This window comes from Macaca thibetana, chromosome 4 (genome assembly GCF_024542745.1).
Source record: "Macaca thibetana thibetana isolate TM-01 chromosome 4, ASM2454274v1, whole genome shotgun sequence".
Lineage (NCBI taxonomy): Eukaryota > Metazoa > Chordata > Mammalia > Primates > Cercopithecidae > Macaca > Macaca thibetana.
The window spans coordinates 37226903-37239660 of NC_065581.1; the positions used below are offsets into that span (position 1 = coordinate 37226903).

General features: G+C 42.2%; 2 protein-coding genes across 3 annotated transcripts in view; one reads left to right on the forward strand and one right to left on the reverse strand.

The window, feature by feature from the left end:
• Positions 1-12758, forward strand: part of SRSF3 (serine and arginine rich splicing factor 3) — a 400608-nt gene that overhangs the window by 208631 nt on the left and 179219 nt on the right. The gene's annotated exons all lie outside the window — the stretch shown is intronic.
• The window catches only part of PXT1 (peroxisomal testis enriched protein 1), a 34587-nt gene that overhangs the window by 20187 nt on the left and 1642 nt on the right, over positions 1-12758 (reverse strand). Inside the window, exons 1-2 of one of the 2 annotated variants that reach the window (XM_050787874.1) lie at positions 10426-11062; positions 235-345 (exon numbers count right to left, since the gene is read on the reverse strand). In XM_050787874.1, the coding sequence (XP_050643831.1) occupies positions 235-343 (109 nt within the window). In that variant the 5' untranslated portion in view covers positions 344-345; positions 10426-11062. Of the gene's footprint in view, positions 1-234; positions 346-10425; positions 11063-12758 lie in introns of those variants that run through there. The other variant, XM_050787873.1, reaches the window with a different exon arrangement.

The following is a 12758-nucleotide window of genomic DNA, read 5'->3' on the forward strand; positions in this document are numbered from 1 at the left end:
CATCTCAAAAAAGAAAGAAAAGAAAAGAAAAGACCATAGTAACTACCTCATAGAGGAGTTGTTGAGATGACTTAATAAGTTAATACACTACACAGAACAGTGCCTAGAACGCAGGTAAACACTGTATAAATGTTAGTTATTACTACCCACCTGGGGGAACAGTTCTCACATAACAGCAGAAAAAACCCACACTAGCTACCCACTGTATCTTTCACTAAAATAACAAAGAATTACCTGCAAGGTGGCTCATGCCTGTAACCCGAGCATTTTGGGAGATGAAGGCAGGAGGATTACTTGAGGCCAAGAGTTCAAAAGCAGCCTGGGTAACATAGTGAGACCCCATCTCTACAAAATAAAAACAAACAAACAAAAAATTAGCCAGGCATGATGATGTGTGTCTGTAGTCCCACCTACTCAGAGGCCGAGGTGAGAAGGTCATTTCAGCCCAAGATGTTGAGGTTGCACTGAGCCAAGATCTTGCCACTGCTCTCCAGCCTGGGTAACAGAGTAAGACCTTGCCAAAAAAATAAATACCAGATAAACAAAACGGTAATCCTGAAGAAAACACATAATTCAGTGAACAGAAAATAATGTTTGCAAATTCTAATGTATGTGTTTAGAGAGGTTTTTAAAAATAAGAGTGGAGCCAGGCGCAGTGGCTTACGCCTGTAGTCCCAGCACTTTGGGAGGCCGAGGTGGGAGGATCGCCTGAGGTCAGGAGTTCGAGACCAGCCTGGCCAACATGGTGAAACCCCGTCTCTACTAAAAACAGAAAAATTGCCCGGCACGGTGGCTCACACCTGTAATCCCAGCACTTTGGGAGGCCGAGGTGGGCGGATCACCTGAGGTCGGGAGTTCAAGACCAGCCTGACCAACATGGGAAACCCTGTCTTTACTAAAAATACAAAATTAGCCAGGCATGGTGGCGCATGCCTGTAATCCCAGCTACTTGGGAGGCTGAGGCAGGAGAATCGCTTGAACCCGGGAGGCGGAGGTTGCGGTGAGCCGAGATCGCGCCATTGCACTCTGGCCTGGGCAAAAAGAGCGAAACTCCGTCTCAAAAAAAAAAAGAAAGAAAGAAAGAAAAAAGAAAAATTAGCCGGGCGTGCACCTGTAATCCTAGCTACTCGGGAGGCTAAGGCAGGATAATCGCTTGAATCCAGGAGGTGGAGGTTGCAGTGAGCCGAAATCCCGCCACTGCACTCCAGCCTGGGTGGCAGAGCGAGACTCCGTCTCAAAAATAAAAACAAAAATAAAAAAAATAGGCCGGGCGCGGTGGCTCACGCCTGTCATCCCAGCACCTTGGGAGGCCGAGGCGGGCGGATCACGAGGTCAAGAAATCCAGACCATCGTGGCTAACATGGTGAAACCCCGTCTCTACGAAAAATGCAAAATTTAGCTGGGTGTGGTGGTGCCCGCCTATAGTCCTAGCTACTCAGAAGGCTGAGGCAGAAGAATCGCTTGAACCTGGGAGGCAGAGGTTGCAGTGAACCGAGATCGTGCCACTGCATTCCAACCTGGCGACAGAGCGAGACTCCGTCTCAAAAAAAAAAAGAGAGACTCTTGAAATCCTGGGTTCAAGCGATCCTCTTATCTTGGCCTCCCAAAGTGCTGGGATTACAGGCATGAACCACTGCACCTGGCCTGTTTAGAGAGAGACTTAAGACAATATTACGTTCATAAAACAAAAGAGAATGCTATAAAAAAAGAAAAATCCTAGAACAAAATCTTTCAGATTTCAAAAATATGATTGCCAAAATTAAAAATACAATTGATAGCCTGAAAAAAGTTAAGTCAAGGAAATCTCAGCGGGGGAAAAAAAAAATCAGAAGTTGAAAAACATGAGAGAAAAGATAGGCAATACAGAGGAACAATATGGAAGGACCAGCATCTGATTAATAGGAATTCCAGGAAGAGTGAAACAGAGGAGGAAATAAACGAACAATGCAAAACAGCTTCCCAGACCTAAAGGGCACAAACATTCATATTAGAAAATCCTACCAAGTTCTTAGGACAGCAAATGGGGAAATAAAAACCTTACCCTTTGAACATATTGAAATTTCAAAACACCAAGGATAAATATAAGGAGACTCTTTAAAGCATTTGAGGAGAAACAGGAATTTATTCGGCAACGGACTTCCCATCAACAACAATGGATACTAGAATATAGTGGGAGAAATTTTTTAATGCCCTCAAAGGTTTTATAAAAAATTATTTTCAATCTAGAATTATATGCCCAGCTAAACTGTCAATAATATGTGAAAGGTGGGGCCAGGCACAGTGGCTTACCGTAATCCCAACACTTTGGGAGTCTGAGATGAGTGGGCTGCTTGAGCCCAGGAGTTTGAGACCAGTCTGGGCAATATAGTGAGACTCTCATCGGTACAAAAAATTTAAAAATTAGCCATATGTGGTGGCATGAGCCTGTAGTCCTTGATACTCAAGAGGCTGAGGCAGAGGGATAGGTTGAGCCCAGGAATTCAAGGTTACAGTGAGCTAAAGATCACTGCACTGCACTCCAGCCTGGGAAACAGGGTGAGATCTTGTCTCTAAAAACATAAAAATAAAAATAAAAAATATGTGAGAATTGAATGAAGACATTTGCACACATGCAAGGACTCAGGAATTTTTCTCCCATACACCATTTGTTAGGAAGTCTCTTGAGGAAGTATTCCAGTAAAACACAATAAATAGAGTAAGACTAAATTAAGAAAGAAAAAGCCACAAGATTTAACAACAGGTGGGTCCAACCATGTGTACGGAAGTCCCAGGATCTCAATGGTGCAATGTGCCTAGAGAGTAACCAGATTGGCGCAAGAGAACAACTCTCAAAGGGTAGTTCCCAGTGGAAAGGGAGACTTGGTGGAAGCGACTGTATGGTTTAGAACTTGGGGAAGTTTGAGGATGTAATAATTACAAATCACATGGATGAGGGGAGGAAAGGAAATGATAAAGTCCGGAAAATAATAAAAGATCATATAGGAAGCTTATAGTCCAAATATGAAGCAAATTAAAATGTGGCTTAAGTTTAAACTGAAGGGATTGTTTTATACTTCCTTCCAAAAAGATATTCCTCTGTGTTAAACCTGGCAGCGCTTTATCTGTATAACTAGGCATAATTTCAGGCGATTTTTCTCAAGGTAAAGTCATTCTAGGACATAGAGTCTTCACTGCTGGTAGCCACCACCCCTAAGTCCCAGACTGTTAAAAGGAATTTCAAGAAAGTATTTGAACATTACCTTTGGAATGTTGACACAATGTGGAAAAAAATTAGGTTGAAAGTACTGGAAGTCTTGGCCTCTCCACATTCTGGGCCATCTGCTGACAGATTGGAAAATGTATGTCTCCCTTTCTCAGAGACAAACCACCTCACCAGAACTCAAGGCTTCATGTCAAACTCAAAGTGACCTCTTCTTTTAGTTGAGGAAAGTGGTTTCTTTTATGAGGACTTTAGAGCATTAGCTAGTGCTTTAAATTCAATCGTTTTGAAGATGCAAATATTTCAAGTACAAAATCAATAGTTATGGCACCATCTCAAAAGGCATGTCCTTTCATAATCAAACTTATTATAGTTAGAAGTTTAATTCTTAACAATCTTTGGTCTGAATAATAATTTCAAAATAATTTGCTTAAATTTAGCAGGCCTACAAATCAATCTCAGGAAGGCTCAAAGTCTCTTGCCAAGGACAAATTGATCCTTTAAAAAGAATTGCTGGCCAGGCATGGTGGCTCACGCTTGTAATCCCAGCACTTTGGGAGGCTGAGGTAGATGGATCATCTGAGGTCAGGAGTTCGAGACCAGCCTGGCCAACATGGTGAAACCTCGTCTCTACTAAAAATACAAAAATTAGCCAGGCATGGTAGCATATGCCTGTAATCCCAGCTACTAGGGGGTGCTGAGGTAGAAGAATTGCTTGAACCTGGGAGGTGGAGCCTGCAGTGAACTGAGATGGCGCCACTGCACTGCAGCCTTGGCAACATAGTTAGACTGTGTCTCAAAAATAAATAAATAGATAAATAAATGAAATAAAACAAAAAGAATTGCTGGTATAACCCAGGCTCTAAGTATCAGAAAAGAGAACTGGTCTTGCAGTAGGGATGAATGGAAATTTTCATGACAGTGAGCATGAATTTGAGTTACCAAACTGGACCTGGCATCAATATGTGTAGACTGCTCTTCTAAAGTGTCCTGATGAAGGAATGAGAGAATTGGCAGTAGCTGGAGGAGGTGTCTTGCAGGAACTTTCTCAATTGAGTCTTGAGCAGGTTTGCAGATTGAGGAGAGGAATTAGATTAGGAGCCACAGAAAATGGGAGATACAGTAGGGCAAATTGTTGAGGTGAAGTCCCAGAAGTTAAGGAGGAATGTGAATACAAATATGAGGATTAGTTTTGAACAGGAGGAGGGTTCCTCCTTCCTTTGAGACAGGACAGGAGATAAGATATGATGCTCATTTAAGGAAGTCTGGAAGAAGTGAGGAAGATTCAGGTATTTACCCTTGATGACATCAATTTTGTATATGAAACAGGAGACTGGTCCATCTGCTAAGAAGGAAAGAGATCCTGAAGTGTTTGAAATTAGTCACTACCAGAAATTTAAAAAGTGGCAGGGCAGGGTGGCTCATGTCTGTAATCCTAGCACTTTGGGAAGCTTAGGCAGGAGCATCGCTTGAGCCCAAGAATTTGAAACCAGCCTGGGCAATATAGACCAAGACCCTGTCTCTACCAAAAAAAAGAAAGAAAGAAAGAAAGAAAGAAAGAAAGAAAGAAAGAAAGAAAGAAAGAAAGAGAAAGAAAGCCAGCCAGCCAGGTGTGATGGAGTGCACTTGTGGTCCTAACTACTCAGAAGGCTGAAGTGGGAGGATCGCTTGAGCCCAGGAGCTGGGGGCTACAGTGAGCTATGATCACGCCACTGCACTCCTGCCTTGGCAACAGACAAAGACCCAGACCCTATCTCTAAAAAGAAGAAATAAACAGAAATGGAAAAAAGAAAACTGACAAGACCCAAAGACCACCCTTATTCCTCCCCGAAACAGAGAAGAGAAAAATATGTATTTGACCTTGATGTGCATTATCTTTTCATCTGGCAAGGGTCCTAAACTTGCACCTAAAGAAAAAAAATTCATCCTATCCTTCTGTAGAAAATGGTGCAAGTTCTGTCTCAACTACTTTCTGACTTCCTGTTCTTAAATAAGCCTCAACTCCGTGCCTCAGTTTCCCCATTTTAAAAAAGGGACCTTCTGATCATTATGACAACTAAACAATGATGTTCATAAAGTACTTACTATACAATAAATTCTGTATTATATAAATGTCAGCTACTATCACTAGACCTGGTGATAGACACTATATAAATACTATAATGTAAACCAAGTTTATTGGTTTGTAACTTTAAGAAACAACTTATGGATAGCATGGAAGAGCTGATTGTGGCTGGAGGTCAGAATGCAAATGTTAACTACTTCAAAAATGTAAGAATTAAAAAATATGAGGAGCAAATAGCAGGCTCCAGAAGACTGGGTGAGAAGACATGGAAGTTAGTATCTTCATCTTACAAAATGAGAGTTCATGTGACATTGCTGAAAATGGATTGAATAAGAAATAGGAGTGCAAATTATTTAAGTTTATGAAGACAAGAGAGAGAAATATTAAAATAATTTAACAGCCAGGCACAGTGGCTCGCGCCTGTTATCCCAGCACTTTGGGAGGCCAAGGCGGGCAGATCACCTGAGGTCAGGAGTTCGAGACCAGCCTGGCCAACATGGTGAAACCCCATCTCTACTAAAAATACAAAAATTAGCCGGGTGTGGTGGCGGGCATCTATAAATCCCAGCTACTCGGGAGGCTGAGGCAGGAAAATCGCTTGAATCAGGGAGGCAGAGGTTGCAGTGAACCAAGATCGCGCCATGGCACTCCAGCCTGGGGAACAGAGCAAGACTTCGTCTCAAAATAATAATAATAATTTAACATCAAATATGAGAAAAAGGAGGGTGCGGTATGAGCTAAACCTCATCTGTCATGTCAAGGAGTCAATGGATGATATGAATATGATTAACCAAGAGATAGCGGGCCAGGCATGGTGGCTCACTCCTGCAATCCCAGCACTTCGGGAGACAGTGGCAGGAGGATCACTTGAGCCCAGGAGTTTCAGACCAGCCTGGGCAACATAGTGAGACTTCGTCTCTAAAAAGAAAAAAAAAAAAAAAAAAATCAAAAACTTAGCCAGGCATGGTGGTGCATGCCTGCAGTCCCAGCTACTCGGGAGGCTGAGGTGGGAGGATCACTTGAGCCCAGGAGGTCAAGGCTGCAGTGAGCTGAGATTGCACCAATGCACTCCAGCCTCGGAGACACAGTGAGATCCTGTTTCAAAAAAAGAAAGAAAAGAAAAGAAAAAAAAAAGAGAGGAATAAATGTAAAGGCACATTATTTAGAATACTGGTTCTGAATGCTGGCTGCACAAGACAATCAGCTTGGAGGCTTAAAAAGTAATTTTGTTAGTCTGGGAATGAGACTACACATAGATTTTTTTGTTGTTGTTGTTGTTTGTTTTTTAAGCTCCCCAGCTGATTCTAACATGCACCCAGGGATAAGAATCATGGATCTAGAAAACCGGAAAACATGACCAATTAAGGAATTTCACTTCTAGTAAAGGAATGGTGGGATGGGGTGGAGGTGTAAAGGACAGGCTGGACACTGACTTTGTATTCATTCATTCATTCATTCATTCAACAAATAGAGGGCTTTCTATGTGCCAGGCGCTGGTCCAAGTCCCTTTTCACCATAAACTCTCTGTACTGTTGATTTGTTTCCATGAACCTGAGTTGCTTTGATTTTAAAATTAATGCAACAAATATCATTATACAAATATCATTATACAACAGCATCATTATACAAATCCACACTTTTAAACACATTGGGCAACTAGTGAGAACCACTTCTGCTGAGTGGAAAAGGCAGCCACCTACACAGAGTGATAGAGATTGAAAAAAAAAAAAATCACCTTTCACCATGGGCAGCCAGGCTGCAAGGTGACCGGGAGAAGACAAAGGGAAGAGTGCCTAAGAGCACTGGAGAGTACCCACTCACTTCCACCGTTACATTCCCACTCTCCTCCAGAGGCCACCGAGCAACAGCTGCCAGCTGGGTTCGAAGATCTCTGACAGTAATGGTCCCCAAAACTCCAGGACCCTATGACAGAGTAAAGAGTGGCAGAGGGAAGATAGTGTGGGGCAGGGAGGGCCAGGGCATTAATTCACTTCAGCCAAGGGTAAGTCCCTAAGTCGGTGGCTTACAGCCTTCTGATCAAAATTGCAACCCTATTGCCTGTCATTTCAGTTTTCTATAAAATTGTATCTTGAAACATAACACATACTCCTGAGATCCTCACTTCAAACCATTTTGAAATAACACCCTAATGATTAGATGACAATCACCTGAAAAAAAAGTGAGGATATCAATGAGGGTTGAGAGCTCACCCAGGAGAGAAGGTACTCACACAGGAATCAACTGGGAAGACTGAACAAATTTCACCTACTTCCAAATGGGCTAGGCCTGCCTGTGCCAATCAAAAGCATATTGATTTGTAACTATTAGTTTAACAGAATAACTAATCATAACTAATTATCACTTGAGAAATACAAACTCTAATATCTGCATCAGGAAAGTGAAATACAAGTTGGGTAAGTTTCAATAATGGACACTGGGAGAAATGAAGGAGCTACAAGGAAACCAACAAGGCTTGGGCAGCTCAGTGATCAGGGCAGTTAGGTAGGCAAAGAGGCAGAGGAGGAAGGAGACAGGAAGGAAAGCAGTGAGTGTGCCAAAAGCAAGAGGTGTATTTTGCATGTTGAAACTTGACATAATGATTATTTATATTTTGTGCCAGTCTAAACAATAGTGAAATCCTTGAGGGCAAGTATCTATTTCATAACTCTTAAGACCTAGCTTAGTGCCCTATACATAGGAAGTACTCCATAGATATTTGTTGATTAGGTTAGAGTTGGATGAAAAAGGTCAGCTACTCTGTAACTTTATCTAAAAACAGCACTACCTTTCCATTTGTCTTGAAGTCAGCTCTCCTTTCATTTAAAGTTGTAAAACAGCAACAATAATGCACATTCATATATTTAAAGCTCTCGGTTTAGAACCAGGTGAAATATTTGGCCTTTGATCAACGATGGTCCCCAAATCTCCAAGACCCTACAACAGAGTCAAGAGTGGGAGGGAGAAGATAGTGTGGGAAGAAAGAGCCAGGGTCTCAAAGCATTGATTCACCTCAGCCCAAGGGTAAGCACCCAAGTAGGTGGGTTTAGGGCTAGGCTTTTCACTGTACATCTTTTCATTTATTTATTTTTCTAAACAAGAAAATCTAGTTTTTAAGCAAACACTTATATGGCCCTTACAATATGTCAGCCACTGTTGTAAAAGCTTGGAGATACTCTCACAATTGCTAGTGGGAGTTTAGATTGGTACAACCTGTGTAGGGAGCAATGCTATCTATCTATCTATCAAATTTTACAAACAGAAATATGTCTAAGGTTATCTGTTACAGCATTGGTTTCAATATTAAGTAATTGGAAACAGCCCGAGTGTAAGTCAATAGGGAACAGTCTAAATAAATTATGGTATATCCACACAATGGAATACTATGCCACTGTAAAAAAACAATGAGGAAGTTATTTAAGCATTAATGCAGAAGGATCTCCAAATCATATTAAGTGACAAAGCAAGTAAGAATTGTGTGCTTAATACGATACTTTTCATCCAAAAATAGGAACAAAAATCCATATTCACAATTGTCCATGTTTGCATAAAGGAATTCTGGAAAAATACCTGAGAATCTAAGAACAATAGTTGCCTAAGATAGGGAACTAGGGGAGTGAGAACTGAGCAGATGGGGGACAAGAATGAAAGAGATAGTCTTCACTGTATGCCTTTTCATATTTTTTATTTTTCTAGCCAAGAAAATGTATTTTTAAGCAAACATATAGCACTTACAATGTAGTATGAAATTAAAATTGGTAAGTCACTTATTAATTAATAAGTACTTATTCAAAATTTAAAAGTATCTCAGGGCCAGGCGCGGTGACTCACACCTGTAATTCCAGCACTTTGGGAGTCCAAGGCGGGCAGATCACCTGAGGTCAGGAGTTTGAGAACAGCCTGGCCAACATGGTGAAACCCCATCTCTACTAAAAATACAAAAAAATTAGCTGGGCATGGTGGTGTGTGCCTGTAATCCCAGCTACTGGGAAGGTTGAGGCAAGAAGATCCCTTGAACCCAGGAGGCGGAGGTTGCAGCGAGCTGAGATTGTGCCACTGCGCTCCAGCCTGGGCAACAGATAGAGACTCTGTCTCAAAAAAAAGTACCTCGCAAGTGTCGTATTGTGGTTATGCAGAAAAATATCCTTGTTCTTAGAATAAAGCAAATGAGGCAAAATCAAACAACAACAACAAAAAAACCAAGGCCAGGTGTGGCTGACGTCTGTAATCCCAACATTTTGGGATGACAAGGCAGGATCACTTGAGCCCAGGAGTTAAGATAAGCCTGGGCAACAAAGTGAGATGCTATCTCTACAAAAAAACAAAAAATTAGCTGGGCCCAGTGATGCATGCCTATGGTCCCAGCTACTTGGGAGACTGAGGCAGGAAGACCACTTGAGCCTAGGAGTTCAAGGCTGCCATGAGCTATGATCGCACTACTGCACTTCAGTCTGAGCGACTGAGTAAGACCCTGTCTCAAAAAAAGCAAAACAAAACAAAACTGACTAATCTGTGGGAAGGGTTTATGAATAACCATAGAGTTAATTTTGTCACTTTTCTGTAGATTTAAAATTTTCCAAGACAAATATTAGGGGAGAAAAAGTATCTCAGGAAAGTTCTCAAAACTTAAATAGAACTTTTTAGTTTCTACAGACTTTTAAAAATATTTTAGACAGTGTGTTTCGCTACATTGCCCAGGCTGATCTCAGACTCCTGGGCTCAAGCAATCCTCCCATCTCAGCCTCTGGAGTAGCTGGGATTTCAGAGGCAAGCCACTGCACTAGCTTGGTTTCTACAAACTCTTTAGACTGGTTTTCAAGGCCCTTGGAATGTATTTCAACTGATTGGTTCAACCTCCTTACTCTTCTTTTAGAACCTTATGCTCTAACTAAATTGTATCTTTATCTGACCAAATCTTAACTCAATGATTTTTGAAAATTACTTTCGCTAAGATGCCTTTTTTGAGTCTTCCAAAATCATGTGATCTCTCACTACTTTGTCTACAGCACTTTTAGTTCTATTGGGATGTATCATATCCTACGATTTGTTACAGTCATTGTATATTTTTCTTATACAAAACAACAGATAACGCATATTAGACTGTATATTAATATATATTGTATATTAAATGTATATTGCTATTATATTAGATATGTATACTTACCTATTGGGTAACACTGTCTTTAACAATCATTGTAGGTTACAACCAGGCACTCCCTAAGAACTTGGAATTAAGAGAACAAATGTCTTCTGAGAACTGAGGGGCAAGATGAATGTATGTATAGTGGAAATGGGTGAGGTGGGCAGTCATTGGAAGGGGAGAGGCTCCCAGTGCTCCCTTGTACAAGCTGCTCCCTCTGTCTGCAACCTCCAACCCCCTTAACCCCTTCAGGTCTCATGTCAGGGGTTGTATCTTGAGGCAAGCCTTCTTTGATCTCCCTGCTAGGTCAAATCCCCCATTATGGCATCTAGACCTCTCCTTAGCACTTATCACATTATATTTAACATTGATATGTGCAATTAACTACTGTCTGCTTCCTTTACCAGACCATATGCTCCATGATTGAAGGAACTGGTACTGTTTTTATTTATCATTGTCATCTCAGTACCTAGCACAGTGCCTGGAATATAGTAGGTCCTAGTATTTCTGGAATGAACGAATTAAAAAAGAAAATGTTTATCTAGAGGAGGAAGGGTTGGTAAGCCTTCGAAGCAAAAAATTAAAAAAAGCAAAAGCAAGCAAAGCACTCTTAAAGAGAAAAATAAGTTAAATTGAACTCTACTGAATTCTACAATTATATTTCCCATTTATACTACTTACACACACATGCACACACATTTATTTAGCCCTTTCCTATCTGTAATTATTACACTACTGGCCCTTGTCAAATCATTCCATTCCCGCACAGCAATGGTGCGCAGGGCCTCCTTCTGCTTTTACTCATCTTTGTTTTCCCAGGAGTTTCTAATTTCCCTTAAATGATGTGTATCAGGATGGTTGCTCCGGATTTCCCACGACCCTCAACTCTTCTAAGAAAAAGTGGCTTTGAATTCCCCATACAAAAATTATGTATTTTCCCCCGAAGAGTTAGGTTTGTATGTGTAGAGCGCCCCCAAAGAGATAAATCTTGGCTTCAGCGAGTCACATTCCTGCCAATGAAAGGCTTGTGATTTCCATTTTCAGTCTGTCTGTGTCACAGCCCGGGACAGAAGCCACTGAGGGGAGAGGTGGACCTCCTCAATCTTCCGCTTCCTCAGTAAGAGTCTTCCTCTGGACAGTACTTAGGCATTGTCTCAGGCTACCCGCCAGAGAGCACCCCCAGGTCCTCCGAACGACCTCGCGCACCCGTGAGACGCCCGCTCCCGCCCTAGGCTTTCTGTGGAGGAAAAAGCGCGCGCGGACGAGCAGGTTAGGCGATAGAGGTCACGTGGGCCAGCTGTGGCCAATGGGGAGGGCGCATGGTGGCGCGGCCCGCGGCCGCGCGCGCGTAGCTCGCCTCGGGCCGCTGGCGGGAGCTGGAGTTAGGAAGGCGCGGTACCCGAATTATGCGCACCAGCGTTATTCTATTCGTCCTTGGTTACTCTGGCGTTCTCGACGCAGTAATAACAAGTTCGCGCCCTCTCATTCCGCACATCCCTCATTTCTTCAGTGGTATCATAAAGATGAAAGGGAGAAATGCGCTGCTGCCTGAACAGAAAGGCAACTTAGGTCTCCTGGGCCAGAAGTGGAAGGACATGGGAGGCACCTCTTTATTGGGAGATCCCTGGTTTCTAATTGTTTGGGAGGCATTGAAAGCACATTGGTGGCTCACCAGACTACCAGTCATATGTCAAAATAAGATTTGACATATAACTCGCGTATGTTAAAACGAGAGTTCTAGGTATGAAAACAAGCATGTACTTTAGCTAGTGGGTTGTTACTCTATAATCAAGGGCAGCAGCGTTAGTAACTCTTCACCTGCCTCTTCTTTTGAAGTGAAACTGTAATTAGAAAAGCATTTGAGGCAAAAGTAGCAACGCCCACGGAAAACCTCGGAAGACAGCGATCAGCTTCACAAGGAATCTGAGGATCAGGAGGTGGAGTGTGAAAACATACTGGAAAGGGTTTACAATAAAATATAAAATCTTAGAATAGTGGCGACGATTTGCACAACTTTGTGAGTATACTAAAACCCTCTGTACTGTGCACTTTAAAAGGGTGAACTTTATGTTAAGTGAATTACGTCTCAAAAATAAATACAAGTTCCTAGAACGTGTACATAGGTGACACAATCTCAGACTTTGGGGAATAATTGTTGACAACGGAATTAACAAATGAAGATTCAGGCGGGGCGCGGTGGCTCACGCCTGTAATCCCAGCACTTTGGGAGGCCGAGGCGGGCGGATCACGAGGTCAGGAGATCGAGACCATCCTGGCTAACACGGTGAAACCCCGTCTCTACTAAAAATACAAAAATTAGCTGGACCTAATGGCGGGCGCCTGTAGTGCTAGCTACT